At 39.1% G+C, this 18584-nt stretch overlaps 1 protein-coding gene across 3 annotated transcripts in view; it reads right to left on the bottom strand.

Moving 5' to 3' along the window:
• Positions 1 to 18584, bottom strand: part of POLA1 (DNA polymerase alpha 1, catalytic subunit) — a 296400-nt gene that overhangs the window by 48269 nt on the left and 229547 nt on the right. For 2 of the 3 annotated variants that reach the window (XM_045876010.3, XM_045876011.3), the window contains exon 36: positions 17827 to 17923. In XM_045876010.3, coding sequence (XP_045731966.1) covers positions 17827 to 17923 — 97 coding nt within the window. Of the gene's footprint in view, positions 1 to 15190; positions 15291 to 17826; positions 17924 to 18584 lie in introns of those variants that run through there. The other variant, XM_045876012.3, reaches the window with a different exon arrangement.

Below are 18584 nucleotides of genomic sequence, written 5' to 3'. Positions count from 1 at the left end.
TATTCTATAAATATCATTCTATAAAAAACAAATTATGTTTCTACTATCAAGTATCCTGGAAGACATTAATTTCACAAACCATTTATTAGGCTCCTATCATGTGCAAGTTGCCATCAGACATACAGTAACATAGCAAGTACGGTGCTGTCCTCAAAGTTATAACATGTGAGGGGCAGTGCTTAAGAGCCACAGGAGTTTGGAGGACAAAGAGCTCACTTCTAGCTGGGAGGTCTTAAAGGATAAACAGAATACCAACAGGGAGAGACTGGGTCGAGGTGGGCGATGCAGGCAGGGGAAACCCAAGCGCCGGGAGTGGTAGCCATGGTGGAATCAAGGCCCGTTCAGGGACCGGTGAGGGGTCTAATCTGTGAGGACCACAGAGGTGCTGTCTCGATCCTTCTAGGCAAAAGGGAGTGATCTGAAAGCCAACAGCAACTCTTTTCTAGCCCTAAGACCCCCAACACTGGGAAATGGGAGCGAGCCAAGTTACTTCTTCTACCTGGATATCCAAGGTAAGTCCAACCTATGACCACGGTGCCCAGAGGTGTCCTTCTAATGCCTCCAGGACTACCATCCTGTCCCAGACCTTTCAGGGACAGGAAGCAATATGAAACTGCAGAAGGCTATCTACCAGGATCCACCTGGCTAGGCCCAGAGATAAGGAGAAAATGACAGGAGGTAGGAAAGGTCCCAGAAATCCAACTGTGGAGATGTCTAAATACCAGGGTTGGGTTAGCCTCTAACTTAATACCTTCCCTGTAACCCATCCAGTCTTCTCGAGGATTCCCAACCCTCCACGGAAGCCCATTCCTACTTCTTTGATGTAAGTTAATAGGGAAAATAACATGTTCTTTATAGCCAATTTTGTTGAAATGCATTTATTTCATCTTCCATTTGCTCATTACCAGAAAACAGTTTTTTCTTACTTACTTTTCCCTAGCCCATTTTTTCCTTCACTTTATTCTCAAATGCTGTATTAGCTCCTATAGTACCATAAATGATTCCTTTATCTAGGAAATAATTCATGTGTTTGACTTCATTTTCCCTTCTACTGTCTATTTAAATTGTTATCTAGATGCCACCCAATCTCCCTTTCTATATCAAAGTCAAATTTAATGCATATTTGACAAGAAGCAATATTAAAGTTTGAAGAGTTTCACTAACTCCAAGATTGTCAATACTGTGGGTGTGCATCGAAGTCACTGTGGAGCTTTTTTAAAATACACAGCTATCGGGGTCCCACCCGAGACCTACTGAATCAGATATCTGACAGTGGCATCTGGGTACGTGTCATTTTTAGAAGTGTAAACAAAACAAAACAAAACACAAAAGCCACCCCAAAACCAGAAGAAATCTGCTAAAAGGTACATGATTTGGGAACTCGGTTTGGCTGCCTTCTAGCACACAAACTGTTTTTTACCCTCCCTAGAAAGGAGCCAATAGTTAGTACTGATTGCTTAATATTAATGGAACACATGCCAAAGGGATGTATCTCAAGAAAATGGAAATTATTTGCGGATTATTTGTGTTTCAATCTCTTCCATTAGCACTAACAATGAGAATTAAATTCATCTTTTCTAGTATACCTCATGTAAGAAGACTAAAAAAGGAGTTACTGAGATCAATTTTAAGTTCTTTGAGACCAAGGACCATACCTTTTCATACTGTAATTGTTCAGTATGAAGAGTGGATCACTTAAAACATGTCTGGTGTTGTGCTAGATGCTGAGGATACAAGTATGAACAAAGCATGGTCAATGAGAGGCTACAGAGACCCACACAGCAACTGTAATACTAAGTACTCTAACAGTGGTTTGGATAAAGTGTTATTCTTAGAAGTAATAAAACAACTGACGTTTTTTGCATACTTACTGTGTGCCAGGCACTGTTCCAGGCATTTTACATATCACCGTGTTTCAATATTATCCTTTCAATTTAGAGTCCCACGAGGCCGGTGTTACTCTCATGCAAGCTGTACAGATGTTACTTATTTAACAAGAGATAGAAAGCCAACACTTGAACTGGCTCTTCTGGCTTTTAACTACTACCCTATATTGCCTTCCAGGAGCCCCAGTCAGTGCCCTTGGTGCTCAACAAATGCTGACAAAAAGAAGGAAGGGAGGATGAAAGGCAAGGAGGAAAGAAGGAAACAAACAAGTATTTACAGAGTGCTCATACCGTGTGTGTCCGAAACCCCTTCTTCCTAAGACTCCTGAACATTGTAGGTTAAAACCTGTGAGTGTTTGTATGATTTTTTAAGCTTAGGCAAAAGACTAACATTATCTTCCCCCCCCCCCCCTCAGTAACAGGATCAGAAGTTAGGTTTTCACAGCTAACCCTTAAATTGATCCCTTCACTTTTCTGTTCCTCTAGTTCCTATGAGCTCACATCATTGGGGAATCCAAACTGAAAATGACATTCTCAGAACACTGCTTCCCTTCCAAGATTTCCCACATGCCGCAGCATGTGACAGTGACACACTGCTGCAATGAGAAAGGTATTTCCTTTGAATGAGGTGAAAAAGAGAAGCAAATCTAAAAAAAAATAAATAAATAAAAATAAAAAATTCCAGGTTGAGAGAAGTAAAAAGTTCCCTAATTCAGGGCTAAAGACTGCTGCCAACAGCTTGTTTTGTTCTCAAAGATCAGCACACAAAAGTTTCACAGAGCTGGAGGGAAAAGATTTGGATGCTAAGTTGGGGGGTGGGTATGGGGGTGTGTGTGATTAACATCATTCCTTTGGGGGCAGTAGAAAAATAACAAAACCTCTATAAAAGAGATGAGCAAGTCGGCTGTGAAAGGAATGACCCCTCACATATAGGGAAAGCAATTTGCATCTACAGATCTCATTGGTATAAACGACCTCCTTCAAAGAGTGAAAACCTCAATGGAAAGCCACTATATACCCATGAAAGGCCTTGCCAGCTATTTGTTGAGCTGTATACAGACTAACAAACAGGAGTGGTTAACCTGGCACACCATGCACTATAGAGATATTTTTTTTAAAGTAGGCTTAGTCAGCTAATCTTGTTGAGATTTCTCTCATACTACTGATTTCTTATTCTCAAAATAAATTAAGAGGCTTCATTCAAAATTCCCTGTGGTCTACCAGCTTGAGTTTGTTGGGTGTCTTTGATTGTCTCTTGTCTTTAGATTCCCTGCCTTGTCTCTTTAGATTTTGCTGTGCCCTTTGGTATTTCCCGTTAGTCCATGTCTGGAATAGCTAATTACATGGTAGCATAATTCCCACCCGTACAACAAGGAAAAGCAGAACCTTGCTAATTCACACCAATGACTGAAAGACTCCTGTGTAAGTTACTGAATTATGCAAATGAGCAATAAGTGAAGAAAGATGATTCAAAATTGTATTTCATTCATTTATTTTGACAAGTGTAGTTTAGTCTTAATTATTTTGAAAATTTCTTTGTAGCATACTAATAAATTTACTGTGGCACATTTGTTAAATGTGATAAAGCCTTCACTAAGAGAGACCAAAGTATGCTCTGCTGAATAATTTCCTGAACACAGGCTCAGGTGCAGACCCTCTCTTTTATCTTGGATTTTGCTGACTTATTAGCATCTATAATATTTTTGGTAAGACAATATATAATCCACCAATAAAACAGGAATTATTTCAGCAGCAAACATGTACTTTATGAACAGGTCCTGCATATGTCTAAACATTCACCATGATGATACTAAAAAAAAAAAAAATTTAATCATGCTTCAAGTAAAACATTTTTACATTCTATGGTCATAATGTTAATAGGACTTTAGTTGCCTCTTCTAAATAAAACTAGTTCAGTTTGTCATTCATCTCTTTTAATTCCTATTTCTGTTTTGTTTTGTCTTGCCATACTTCTTTCTTTCAAAGTTAAAGACGTCTGTTTTTAGCTAAGTGGATATATCACAGTATGTAACATTTTCATGTCAAAATACTTACATTATTATATTCTGAGTTAAATTATTTAAGATAGGAAAACATTTTGATACACTTCTGACAGATGTATCCTACAGGATGGAGTCAACTTCTTTCAAAGCACCACCACTGGTTACGGTGGGGAGTGAAGAGACAAGAGCCTCTCAGCTTCCAGTGTTGGGTTTAAAGCTTAACATAAACCAGCCTCTTAATAAGCACTTTTTTGACCAAATCTCCAATTCAGATATGTTTTAAAATCATCATGCATTTGTCAAATGATGTGCTTTAATTTGTAAAAGCCAGATAAGCAATAAAGCACTTAAAGAATAGCAAGAAAGACAAAACTTAGTCTCAAAGTACATGGCTGCATCTGTGCGTGTTACAGTCTCATCCACTTTTTGAGCCTGAGCTCAGGTTCCACCCCCACAGGGAACTTTCCCCGAGCTACTCCCCACTCCCGTGTAGTAGTCATTTGCCTTCAGGCTGAAGTCTCTCTACTAGATTAAGAAAAGGGCAGCTGCAACACGGGCAGAAAGAACACTGGGCTCTCACACTCCCCAGCTTTGCTACCTCAGGTGGGTCATTTCATCAATTTGAGGTTGTTTTTCCATCGGAAAAATGTCAACTACCCTTTCTAATGGGAAAAGTAAAAAATAAGGGATGTGAGTGTTCTCCATAACAAGTAAAGCTCTATAACAAGTAGCTGTTTAGAGGGTGAATACATGAATAAGAAAAGGATCACAAGTATTATTATGTCTAAAGCAGGACCCAGGTCTTGCTTACACTGTGCCCTTTACATATCACACAAGGCAGAGGCTCAGCAACACTCACTGAACGAATCTTAGGGATGGGGTATGAAGAAGAGACAAACAGAGAAAACCAGACTTACGCAGAGACCTAGTTTTATGATCCTATTTGTGAGTTTGGTTTTACAATAATTTCTTAAAACAACCAAAGCACACAAGTGTCTAAAATTAGCCAGCAAACCTATCTTTTTGTGAGCACAGCTGATTAAAGCCTTAAGCTCTAAGGGATGGTGCTAAGGCTAGCAGGGCTCACAGACCAACGGGAAGAAGGTTTCCCAGGGCCTTTACATGGGCAGAATGCAATCAAAGTTAATTCACAACTGAGCTCAGTGGCAGGCTACTAATTCCATCTAGTCACTGTCCTATCGGCCACAAGGTAAGAGAATGCTGATGGATGTGAATAAATTCATAACACTATAGGAAGAAGTCCTCTAAGAATGAGTCAAATTGATGATGGGTTTTCCCTGTATAGAGGGGTAGCAAACACCTATTATATGGACACGATAGTACAGCCTAAAATTATACATGAGCACTGACTAATCACGTGCAAATCAACACCAGATCTGGGCCTGGGGCTACTGGGTAACTGAAGCCATCACAAGGACACAATTAAAATTCAAAAGTTAGGGTTGCTTCCCTTTGATAATGATGAAAAATTTAAAGAATTACAGAGGGTAATGAAAACATATGCCAGTTTATATGAAAAGAAAGCAAAGCAAAACAAAACAAAACAACCCAGTCAATTTAAACATTAAGTCAGTTTAAAAATTAAATCTGCACTGTAGTCAGAAAGTCAAAGACTAAGCAGAAACACTTAACTTTTAACCATTAAAGACTATTCTGGTATGGCACATGCAACTGGTAAAAACCAAAATCAAAGCAAAAGACTAAGAAGATGTAGGAGAGGTAATTCCTACCTCAATGGAGGGAGCATAAGCACTTCTGAGAAGAAAGGTTACCACAACTGAGTCAAGACAATTAAGAAATGATGGAGACATTAAATTCAGGGCTAGGTCAATGAGCAAAGATACCCAAGAGGAAAAGAGTATGCAATTTGTTTTAAAGATTTTATTTATTTATTTGACAGAGAGAGAGCACAAGCAGGGGGAGCAGCAGGCAGAAGGAGAAGCAGGCTCCCCGCTGAGCAGAGAGCCCGACGTGGGGCTCGATCCCAGGACCCGGGGATCATGACTCAAGCTGAAGGCAGATGCTTAACCAACTGAGCCACCTAAACGCCCCTGAAATTTATTTTTTTTAAAGATTTTATTTATTTATTTATTTGAAAGAGAGAGGGAGAGCGAGTGAGCAGAGGAGGAACAGCGGGAGAGGGACAAGTAGACTCGGTGCTGAGTGCGGAGCCCGAGGTGGGGCTCGATCCCACAACCCTGAGATCAGGACCTGAGCTGAAATCAAGAGTCAGACGCTTAACTGACTGAGCCACCCAGGCACCCCAAGGGTATGCAATTTAAAAATAATCCCAGACTATTAGAGAAAAATACAAGTCAGAACAAATCTACTTAAATCCCAAATATCTCTGAGAGCATGAGACAATTATGGATAACTATATATCCTCTAATTTACTTGAAGCAAGTGGGGCTGGTGGTGTTTTTTTTTTTTTATCTCTTCACTTTTAAAAAAAAAGTCACATTACAAATTTGAGCTGGTATAAAAAGGACACAAAGTCAGCAACTGATAAAACCACAGAGTGCTTCTTTAGAAATATTTAAGAAAAAAAAAGGAATGTCATCTGCTTCTAAGACTACAGACCTTTTAATGTTGAAGGTTGCATTTTTAAAAGAAGTAACTGATTATACATTGTAAGTAGCTGATCCAATACATTTCCGGTGAAAAGCACTAATTTTGAGGGGAAAATTGAGTATAACTATATCTAACCCCAACTGCTTTAAGTCATGTTATAACAGATTATTATAGATGTTACACAAATACTGATAATTTAATATTCCTGAAACTTAGAGTACATTTTATCATGATACTTAAAGGATCTACTTTCTTCTCTGCCATGAGTATTATAAGCCCTTTCTCCTAATTAATCTGCAATTAATTCAACCAACCTCCAATTAGTCTTCTACAACATTACCCTACTTAGACAATAAAGACATCTCTAGACTGGGTTTTAAACCTGGGCTAAAACAGACTTCTACAGACCAAAAATGGTTCTGGGATTTCTCTTTGTAATGTAATTTAGATGTCATATCTAATTTGCTGTCATGACTATTGTTTCACTGTGCAATTTGTATGTCGCTTTGAATGGTAAAGGCATCATAGGTTTACTGAATTAAACCTTCTGTCTTTATTTAGGGTCTGATGTTACATGTTTGTGGGTATATGTTTATGTCTCAAAAGGTGCTTTTGACATCAAGCAGTGGTAGAAAAAGATTATGCTCTTTCGATATGTTTTCTTCTATCTCGGTAAATATAAACACAAACTGGAAAAAAAACCCTCTTCAAACTAAAGAAACAGTTTTAAATAATAATGACATTATTATTATTTTGCCTTGAAAGACAGACGTCGCTAAATAAGCCATTCACATTAAGGAATTACAGAAGGCCTGGCTGTTTGGTAATCTAAATTCCTTGATTCTCAATTCTATTAATCAATTCTTTCCTAAGAAAAAAACTGCCCTTTTCATTGACAGTTTTTGTGATACCTACCTCAAACGTAAGATGTTATTTTTATAACTCCATAATCACAAAGAAATTAAAATGCTCCCTGGCTTTAACTCCTAAGGAACAAAGGCCATCTTACTTATATCACAATACTCAGCTTTGTGTTGGTCTGTCTATAATTGTCCTTCTTGTCCTGGCCTGTGCATTCAAGTTTTAAACTAAAGTCAGGACTAAGATTAAACATGGAAAGCCTTCCAGTAGACCACTGGAATAGCCTTTTAAATAATTTTTAGTGCATGAAATTTCATAAAGTTTTTACTAGATAATTACACTTCCTGATTTTGTAATTAGTGGAAGTACATGCAATTACATAATAATTATGATAGTAATTACGTAATTAAGATGTATAATTATGTAGTAAAAAACATCATGGAAATAAAACCATCTACTGTGTAAGCACAATACATTTTAAAAGTAAATTCGCTAGCTCAACTGTTTAAAAATACTTTTCTTCAAAATAAAGTGATTAGCTCACATTATGGTCTAACTGCCTGAAATTGTTCAATATTTTTTCCTTCATTGGTGATAGAAGTATATTTTTAAAAAGTACACGAGAAAAATCTTACCGGGTTTTCCCTACCCTCAGCACCCAAAAAATGACAACGTTTTGCAAATGAGGACCATCAACCACAGAACTATCACATAGATACTGCAACATCGGTGCCCACCTTTGCACTGCTGTACTTATTCCTACAAAAGGGACAAGAAGCCTGCCCACTGAAAAGATGTAACAGGAAAGGATTTTATAAAACTAATAATGTGTCTGTTACCACAGCATGTCTGTAAGTCCATTCGTACATAAAAGTGCAAAACGTTAAATGTCTATTTACAGAAATGGGCTCAAAGAAAAGGAACGTTATCAGAATCCGCAAGTTTGCTGCTCAAATATATGGCAACTTTCATAGAGTACTTTAGCTATCCTAAAGAAAATGACAGAAAATGTACAGAGACAAGACACATCCACTTACAGGCAAAGCAACTATGGTGACAATTTCCTGGAAAATGTAGTTTCTCTTCTGTCACATTGCAAAGTCATGTTTAGTTAAAAAACAAAACAAAAACTAAATAGGCAGTACTGAGAGAGAAGAACAAAGCAGTATGAAACTCCATGCTGCCACTGGAAAATTATCAATGTTGTCATTCTTGTACCGAGCATAAAAATCGAACAGAAAAGTCAGCAACACAAGGAAAAGTAAATGCCAAAGTAAATTTTATAGTAGCAAAATATAAGAAATAGAATCTTGTTTGCAAGCCAAAAAAAATTCTAGTTCAATGCCTTGAAGTCTTTGCAAATGTGTTAGACCAATGTCGAAATGAGGCCCAGGATGTGGCGGCTGGGTGCCTGCCACTCCGGGCACATCCAGAACGGCCCTGGGATGCAGAGGGGAAGAACTGCATTCCTGTTCTCTCTTTTACAAGCCACTGATCCCAAGAAGCTGAAAGCCATTTTGAAAATCTTAACTGACTTTTCCTTTACTTTTCTTCTTACTTAGTTAAGAAGAAACAAAGCAGAAGAACTCAGGCTTCCTTGCTTTTTTGCCCCTTCTCCTGGCCCTTGTCAGGCCACTACATTTTTTAAGTTTAATTACAAAACGTATTTCAAACGACCAGGCTGTCATGCCAATTCGACTGTAAACCTGGGTAGGCCTTCTGTAGTCTGCACACTTGTCATTTTAAAGTCTTGCCAAAAGTATGGACCTAACCAACGGGTGAATAAAACGGGAGTAGGCTTTAGTTGTTAAGAGCGAAGAGTGTCTCCTATCAGTGCTTCTCAAACTTTAATGTGCCTAGGAATCACCTGGGAATCTTGTTAAAATGCAGATGCTGAAGCAGAAGGTCTGGGAAGGACCCGATATTTTGCATTTTTAACAAGCTCCCAGGTGATGCCTATGCTGCTGGTATACTGATCACATTGTGAATAACAAGGTCTTTGGTTTGACTTGGGAAAAAAATGCACAGAGAAAAAGCGGACTTGTGTTCTTCTGTATGGTATTTTCTCCCTCAACTGCCAAATTATTGGAATAATTATTACAAGTTCTGTAAAACATTTATTTGTAAAATTTCAGTGTCTATAATTTGTTTCTTGCTGGATAATCAGTACATGCTCAGATTATATAATTTAGAAAGTATATACAAGTATAAAGGAGAATTACCTCCAATCCAACCAGAGATGACAACTGAACAATTCCAGTGTTTCTTACTAATTGTTCCACCTTGCATACAAGCTACAAATTAGTATCATAATGGTTGCTTAGTGTTGGACGTTAACATATTGTTAGTATTTCCCTAAATCATTAAAGATTAAAACTATGTAATGTCTAGTAACATCAGCAACAACCCTCCTCAGAAGGTCAGGGTTATATGAACCATTTTTTCTATTATCAAAATTCTTTATGTGTTTCTACAATCACTTCATAATCATAAAAAGAGAGCTAACTATGTTCTCAATTGCCACATTAGAATCCTATGATGAAAGTTCACTTCAACTAATTAAAGGGATAGATAAAAAAATAAGAAACCACCTCAGGTCATTTTTTTTTTATTTGTAAGAAAATGAAAGAAAAGGAAAATGGAGTTTATTATAAGTTACCCATTTCAAAATCTATTTTTCTAAAAAAATTTTTTCATAATTATAAAAAATATAACTTAAAGAAGGGTAGATTAGAGCTTAATTGACCTTCTTTCTCCTTTTTATATGTATCTGGTAGGAGTGAATTGTTTTGTGTGTGCTTTACCTGTTATTAGTTATTAAAAGCAGAGAGAAAAGGCTCATTTCTAAAATTTGACAACAATTTTTTCAGGAGGATAACCCATGGGCTTAAAAAAGTGGTACAAGAAGAAATGGACCAGAGAGTCTCTCTGACAGTCTTCTTGTGAGGATTTAACAAAGTAAATTCTAAGACTGTCAACTGGCTTAAAGAGGACTCCAGGGGCTCTTTGCTACTTTTATTTCAGTACTTCCAGCAATAATAAAACTCTCCAGCTTTCACTTCAGCAGTTCAGGAAAATAGGGGAAATTCTCAACACTGAAAAGGGATCTGTCTTGAGACCCTCAGAAATCTCCAAATGCCCAAAGACATTAAAGCATATAATTTCTCTCATAGAACCCTAATTTTCTCACTAAAAAAAAAAAAAAATCACTTTTTTAGATTCCTTCACTTTTCAGTACTAGCTGTTGTCTCTCTTTTGGGTCTTCATTTTCTATAAAGTAATACAATTATTAGTACATTTCATGAGTGTAACTAGCTGAGGGTGAGGAGAGAACAGGATTCTGGGGCAGTGTGGGTGAGGAGCAGTCAGGTTGGCTCACTTACTAGTTAAGTGACTTGACATTCTTTTGATTCATTTCAAATTTGGCATCAGCGAAATGAGAGACACGATGTACTTGTCTTCAGTATAACTTGCAAAGAGCTGAAACGACAGATACTAAATCTGAAAATGTCTAAGGAACTTCAGTTACATTAATTTACAGCACACTTGAGTCAAGCCAAGCAATATAGGAAGATCTAAAATTTTTAATGCACATTGCCCTCTATTCATGGAGAGAATTACCTCCTAGGACTAACTGCTCCAATATCCTTGAAACTGCTTGTGTGGTCTTATTTTCTACTAAAAATTCATTCAGTGAAAATTTAGTGGGCTGGCCCCAAATGGCAAAGTTCAGATAAGCAAGATACAACCCTCTGCCTCAATGAACTCAGTGGAAGAGAAAGTCAAATAAAACAATTCAGGGTAAGTCCTGTGAGAAGGGCACTTAAAGGGTGCACTGGGAATGTAAAGGAAGGAAGCCTGTATTACAGAACTCAATTTCTTCATCAATATAATGGGGGACAATCCACTGCCACCTCACGGGGTTGTTGTGAGGACCGTGAGAAGGGAAGTGAGTGAAATTTCACCTCACTGACAGGAGTGAAGAAGCAGAGCAACCTTGACAGGCACTGCTTGGTGGGCTGTGATAGCCCACATCCTTTGGCAAGAAACAGGGGTGACCTGAAGAATGGTCCTTCTAGGCCTAAAGAGACTCCATTGAGAAACTGGGCTTCCTGACAAATGCTTTTCATAAGGCTAAGGTTACAGCACCATCTTTTTGCTAACCTTTATACTTTAGCTTCAATTCCTTTCTTCAACAGAGTCCTAAAACCTGGTGTTTCAATTCTGACAGAGAGAAACACAACATGTTGAAAGAGGTTTGTGGAAAAATTCACCAAGAAGACCATCTGTTACTGGCTGCATTGTGTCCCACCTCCCACCAAATAATACTGGGGGCAGGGTGGTGGTGGTTGAAGTCCTAACTCCCGGTACCTCAAAATGTGACTATAGTTGGAGATAGGGTCTTTAAAGAAGTAATTATGTTAAAATGAAGTCACCAGGGCAGTCCCTAAACCAATAGGACTTGTGTCCTTGTAAGAAAGGATTAGGACACAGATGCCTACAGAGGGAAGACCATGTGAAGACAGGGAGAAGATGGCCGCCTACAAACCATGGAGACGGGCCTCAAAAGAGAGCAACCCTGCCAACACCTTGATCTCAGAATTCTAGCCTCCAGAACTGGCAGGAAATACATTTCTATTATTTACGCCACCCAGTATGTGGTACCTTGTTGTGGCCGGCATTGCAGACTAATAGAGCATCCTACTACAAACAGCTGACAGAGAGTAAGAGGAGATAAGCATCTGGGAAGAGAACAGGAACAGAAAAAGTTTTGTTTTGTTTTACGAATATGGTAAAATCAAACACTAAAGTTAAAAGGCAATTTGTGCTCAATAAAATAAAAAGAAAGGCCATAGACTGAGGGCAAATATTTGCAAAAGACATAATCTGATAAAGGACCATTATCCAAAATATACTAAGAACTCTCTTTTTTTTTAAGGGGGAGAGGGGCAGAGGGAGAAAGAGAATCTGAAGCAGGCTCCACGCCCAGCATGGAGTGTACCCAGGGGCACCAAAATATACAAAGAACTCTTATTTTTTTTTCTTTCTTTTAAAATTTATTTGTCAGAGAGAGAGCACAAGCAGGGGGAGCGGCAGGCAGAGGGAGAAGCAGGCTCCCCACTGAGCAAGGAGCCCAGTGCAGGACTCGATCCCAGGACCGAGGGATCATGACCCAAGCCAAAGGCAACCGCCCAACTGATTGAGCCACCCAGGCGTCCCTACAAAGAACTCTTAAAACACAACAATAAAAAAAATCCAATTAAAACAATGAGCCAAAGACACCTCTCCGAAGATATACAAATGGAAAATAAACATATGAAAAGATGCTCCCCATCGTATGTCATCAGGGAAATGCAACTTAAAACAACAAGACACCAGGGCTCCTGGGTGGCTCAGTCGGTTAAGTGTCCAACTCTTGATTTTGGCTCAGGTCATGATCTCAGGTTGTGAGACCCCCTGTCAGCCTCCTCACTGGGCATGGCGCCTGCTTGGGATTCTCTCTCTCCCTCTCCCCCTCCCCCACCTCTCTATCTTGGGGAAAAAAAAAAAAAAGATTCTCTCCCTCCACCCTACGTCAAAAAAAAAAACAACAACAAAAAACCCACAACGAGATCTATTAGGTTAGCCAAAATCTGGGACACTGACAACACTAAATGTTGGTGAGGATGTGGAGTAACAGGAACTCTCATTTATTGTCAGTGGGAATGCAAAATGGTAAGCCACTCTGGAAGTCAGTTTGTCAATTTCTTACAAAAGTAAACATACTCTTACCATACGAGCCATCAGTCACACTCCTTGATATTTATTATTTACCCAAAGGAGTTGAAAACTTAAGTTCATATAAAAACCTACATATGAATGTTTATAGCAGCTTTATTCAGAAATGCTGAAACTTGGAAACCAAGGTATCCTTCAGTAGGTGAATTGATACTTAAAATGTGGTACATCCTGGGGCGTCTGGGTAGCTCAGTTAGTTGGGCATCCAACTCTTGATTCTGGCTCGGGTCATGGCCTTAGGGTCGTGGGATCAAGCCCCGAATCAGGCTCTGTACTCAGCAGGGAGTGTGCTTGAAGATTCTCCCCCTCTGCCGCTCCTGCACTTGTGTTCTAATAAATAAATAAATCTTTTAAAAAAATTTTAAAATGTGGTACATCTAAATAATGGAATATTATTCAGCACTAAAAAGACAAGTCATGAAAGTTACATGAAACTCAAGTCATGAAAAGACACAGAAGGTACTTAAAATGCATCTTACTAAATGGAAGAAGCCTATCTGAAAAGGCTACATACTATAGGATTCTAAATATATAATATTCTGGAAAAGGGAAAACTACAAAGACAGTAAAAAGATCAGTGCTTGCCAGGGGATAGTGGGATAAATAGGGTGAGCATAGAGGAATTTAGGGCAGTGAAAGTACACTATGATACTACAATGGTGGATACATGTCATTATGGATTTGTCCAACAAATGTCCAATACCAAGAGTGAACCCTAAGGTAAACTGTGGACTGTAGATGATAGTGCTGTGTCAATGTAGCTTCAATTCATCAATTGTAACAAATGTGCCACTCTGGTGGGGATGTTGACAATGAGGGAAGCTGTGCCTATATGGGAGCAGGGGAGGGGGTACATAGGAAATCTCTGTACCTTCCATTCAGTTTTGCTGTGAATCTAAAACTGCTCTAAAAAATAGTCTACTAAAAACAAAGGTGGTTCGTGGCTCCCTTTCTTTGCTTCCATAACAACCTGACCAGATTGGTGGTTTATCACACTTTGCTGCTGAATCTGTCTCCGTGTGAATCTGTCTCCGATAGACTGTAAGCTCCTCCAGAGCAGGGAACCTTGGCCATCTTAGTTCCTTTGACATCTGGGATGGCACTCAACACATAAGTGAAAATATGTAATGTACTGTTTTTACCATTGCTGAATAAACAAAATTAAAAAGTTCAGGTGAGAAAACCCAGGGACTCTCTTTGCTCCGCAGACTTAATTTAGATAACTAGGACAAGATTTGAATGGATTCATATCTCCCCCAAACTGTTCACTTATCCCTACTCCAGCCAAGGCCCCATGGGATGAGGCAGTCAAACGGGACCATTGTGTGATGCCATTGTGGAAATGGATTTTTACTTCATACATTGCCACTATGTTTCTCTAAAACTGCCTTTGGGTCTATTATGCCATCTGTGTAACATTCTGGAGCAGTTCCAATAATAAAGCCAAAGTCCTACAGAAATAAGATTTTTAAAATGTTAGGTAGTTACAGTGAATATGCAGTAAACACTTCACCAAAGTGAATAACAGTCCTTTAGCATTTTAAAGGTAAGGAAAAATACCAAATGGGGTTAATTCACATTATGGACTAATGGTCTGTAAACCTTCGTTTGAAAGCAAAGCACAGGAAAAAGCTTTGACAAGAGCTACTTCTTACCATAAAAATAAACTTCTTTCAAATAATTTGTGATTTTTCCAAATGGCCAAGTTTCAAACCAAAATTAAAACCACCATCCAGTTACAACCCTTAAAATATGGGCTTTTTTTTAAAAAAAGATTTTATTTATTTGACAGAGAAAGACACAGCGAGAGAGGGAACACAAGCAGGGGGAGCGGGAGAGGGAGAAGCAGGCTTCCCGCGGAGCAGGGGGCCCGATGTGGGGCTTGATCCCAGGACCCTGGGATCATGACCTGAGCCGAAGGCAGACGCTTAACGACTGAGCCACCCAGGCGCCCCCAAATATGGGCTTTACAAAGGGAAATGGTAAAACAATCTTAGTCAAGGAAATGTTGCTAAGTACGGACAGTAAATACCTCACACGCCAAATCCAGGGCACTTGTTGACAGACAATACTTAAGACTCCATTCTCAATAATGTAACTGTGTGTAATGACGGTCACTCTTCGCAAGACTTCTGATGTAACATCTACTGGTGTTCTGGCTTGGTCCAAACTGAATAAAAATATTTGCCACAGCTTTTCAATTCATCTTTTTTGAGAGGGGAAGAGGGGCAGAGGGAGCAAGCGAGAGAGAGAATCTTAAGCAGGCTCCCTGCTAAGCGCCGAGCCCTGCTACCCTGAGATCATGACCCCAGAAGAAATCAAGAGTCAGACTTAACCAACTGAGCCCACCCAGGCGCCACACCCCAACTGACTCTTAAGGGGGAACTTATCAAATGTCACTTGTCAGTAAACCTCTGATCTTGGAACACAGATAAGCACGACCCAGAGTTTCAGTTTATATCCCCCTACTAACAAATACCCTAGTACCTCTTAATATTACTGAGTGATCTGAGAACACCCTGAGCAGGTAAATTTCAACTAATCCACTCATTCCTAAAGTGCAACTCATGAAGAGTAAATAAGAAGAAAGCTAAAAGGAAAAATAGTTTCATAGTTAAAATTCTGTAAATAAAATGAAAGGTTCTTGGAACATTTCATGAAGTTCCTTCTGTGACACATACATTTAATATCTTTCTCTTAATTTTCTTTAGCCTTCTGACATGTGGAAGAACCTGTCAATAACTCACACATAGTGCCGTTACGACCCTGAACTCCTGGACAGTGTACTTATTAGAAGCAAATGACAAAAAAAAAAAAAAACCTATCCCAACTCTTAAACTTGTGAAATAGAACCACAGTAAATTGTGTGAGGGTGGGGCGCCTGGGTGGCTCAGTTGGTTAAGCGACTGCCTTCGGCTCAGGTCATGATCCTGGAGTCCCGGGATCGAGTCCCGCATCGGGCTCCCTGCTCGGGAGGGAGTCTGCTTCTCCCTCTGACCCTCCTCCCTCTCATGCTCTCTGTCTCTCATTCTCTCTCTCTCAAATAAATAAATAAAATCTTAAAAAAAAAAAAAATTGTGTGAGGGTACAGATACTGTCAATACTTCTCCCCTCTTGCCAAGCAAGAAGCTTCTAAGTAGCTATTTTATTCCCTCTTATTTTCTGGGAGAGCAATGTACACTCCTCTAAAAAACCAGAGTCTTTAGTGACTTTCCAGATCACTCCTACATGTCTCCAAGAGTCAACAGACTTTTTGAAAACCGCTAATCATGAAAGACTGATTTAGCTGCCTCAGATAAGAATTTTGGAGATATCTGGAAGAGAAGCCCATCCCCTTGGAGTCTAAGATATCTAGGGAACAATCTGAAATGGCTAGATTCAGAAAGAAGTAAAGGGGGAGCAACTTTTAATATACTGATACCCAGAAAGAGGTAACAAACAGACAGAAACAATGTATTCATCAGAGAATCCATACATAATTCTCTCAACTCATAATGCCTTTAAGGAAAGGCCCTTAAGGGTAAAAGAGAAAAAGCTATTAATGATACTGAAAATAAACATGGGCCAGACATGAGCCATGAACAGAAGTTAAAAAAAACTCAGTTATTAATGAAAAGAAGAAATTTTTCTTCACATTACATAATTTTACTAATTCACTGAAAATATGCCGTAGCCCAAGTTCTTGGTGAACATCCAAAAACAAACTAATATTTGGACCAACTCCTCCATCTGTCGGTAAACTGTTTTATATCCAAGGACAGCAAAACCAATTAAGTCAAGACCTTTAAAAAATAATTTTTAGCCTATCCTGTAGATGGAAAAAACTGGTCAATTATGACTAGAACTGAAAATAGTTAAGACCAAATCAAGGGCAGCGTGGAGATTCTTACGGGAGGAAATCCAGCAGTATTTTTAGGTTTCTGTCCTTAAGGTTACCTCCAGCCTTAATACTGACCAACAAGATGTCAAATTGATATTCACTGACAACATAAACACTCTGCAGGTAACTAATAAGAAAAATGTGGATATTTGCCTTTTTTGTTCTTTACACGTCATAGAAAAGTTGTCAATGTGATTTTCAGGTAGGAGAAAAAAAAAACATGCACTTGTCACGACATTTTCAAATACTTTGTTATGGAACAAAGCTTTTCCCAGACCCATTAAATTCCACAGTCCCTGCAAGTCCTGCGTGAGGGTTACGGGCAGCATCCAATCATCTGGGCGAAGGTGCAGATACGCTCTCTTAGGATGGAATCAATAAATAACTCCACCCCATGCCTCTCTTTCAAAACGAACCTAGGCTTTTAGTGAACAGCAGAGACACACTCCAGCTCTATTTTTCTGTAGTAATGCCTGGTTTTTGTAGGTCCAACGATCACGTTGCCTATGCTTACTTTATTACAATTACTAAACTCTATAGAAAATAGCATTTTCAAAATATAGCATTTAAAGAGTCCTTTTTGTACTGTTCCTCCCCCAAAGCCCTGCTTTAATAGAGAACAATGTGAGACAGGCTGTGGGGACCAAAGCCGGGGATTCCTATACCACCGCCCCTCATGCAGGGGAAGCCTGTGCTCACAAGGGCCCCCACGGCCTGCTTCTGAGACAGCGGTGTGATGCTGCATGAACAGCCTGACAGTAGGTATGGCTTTTATGATGCAAATTTCCACTTTAAACTCAAAGGTAATTACAGTATTTTAACGTACCTTTCTCATGATCGGTAGTAAGTTTCTCCAGTGCACAGTCCGCATCAAAAATGTACCGGTAAAAGCACAGCTGGGTGTACAGGGACTTGTCAGAATACTGCAATAGAACAGAAAATAAATGAATACTACTACTGGCGAGGGGAGTGACGGAGATCACTCTCAACAGAGTGTATTCCCTACTCTCAACTTCTATATCAAGCAGCTTTTTTTTTTTTTTTTAAGAAGGGGGTTGAATTAGAAGGAGAGAATCATACTAATGATTTGTCCCCCTCATATAGCATACATACCTTTCATAATTCAGAATAAATCCTACCACTTCGATCATAGATTACTACTTGCGAAGCTGCAGACTGATTACCCCTGCTGTCAAAAAACTGATTTTGTCAAATTGCAAATTCCTATGCACCCTTGACAATTTGCACCGTTAACTGGGAAAAGTGGTACCGTGCTTCCTAACTGGGACCTGTCCATGGTAGCAAGAAGCTAAACAATTTCTAAAAACCGTTTAACATATACTGCCATACTATGAGCCCAATTTTATGACTTGTGGTGGAAATCTATTGCCTTTGCCAGGGACTGGCTCAAAGACACGACATGGTAAATAAAGCATAGTCTCGAGGAACATCTTAACCACTTGTTCTGTGCTACTCCTAAGTGGGCAACGTATGACCTCTGAGAGATACTGGGGGAAATGAAATAACTGCGGTTTTTCATCCCACCCACGTCAAAACAAATGTTTAGTGACTTTGGCAAGTTCG

The sequence above is a fragment of the Mirounga angustirostris genome, unplaced genomic scaffold, assembly GCF_029215605.1.
Source record: "Mirounga angustirostris isolate CCGP_5_RB_7025 unplaced genomic scaffold, mMirAng1.0.hap1 SCAF_11, whole genome shotgun sequence".
In the NCBI taxonomy this organism is placed as follows: Eukaryota; Metazoa; Chordata; class Mammalia; order Carnivora; family Phocidae; genus Mirounga; species Mirounga angustirostris.
Note: the sequence above shows the minus strand (reverse complement) of the source record. Positions and strands in the feature narration are given on the sequence as shown.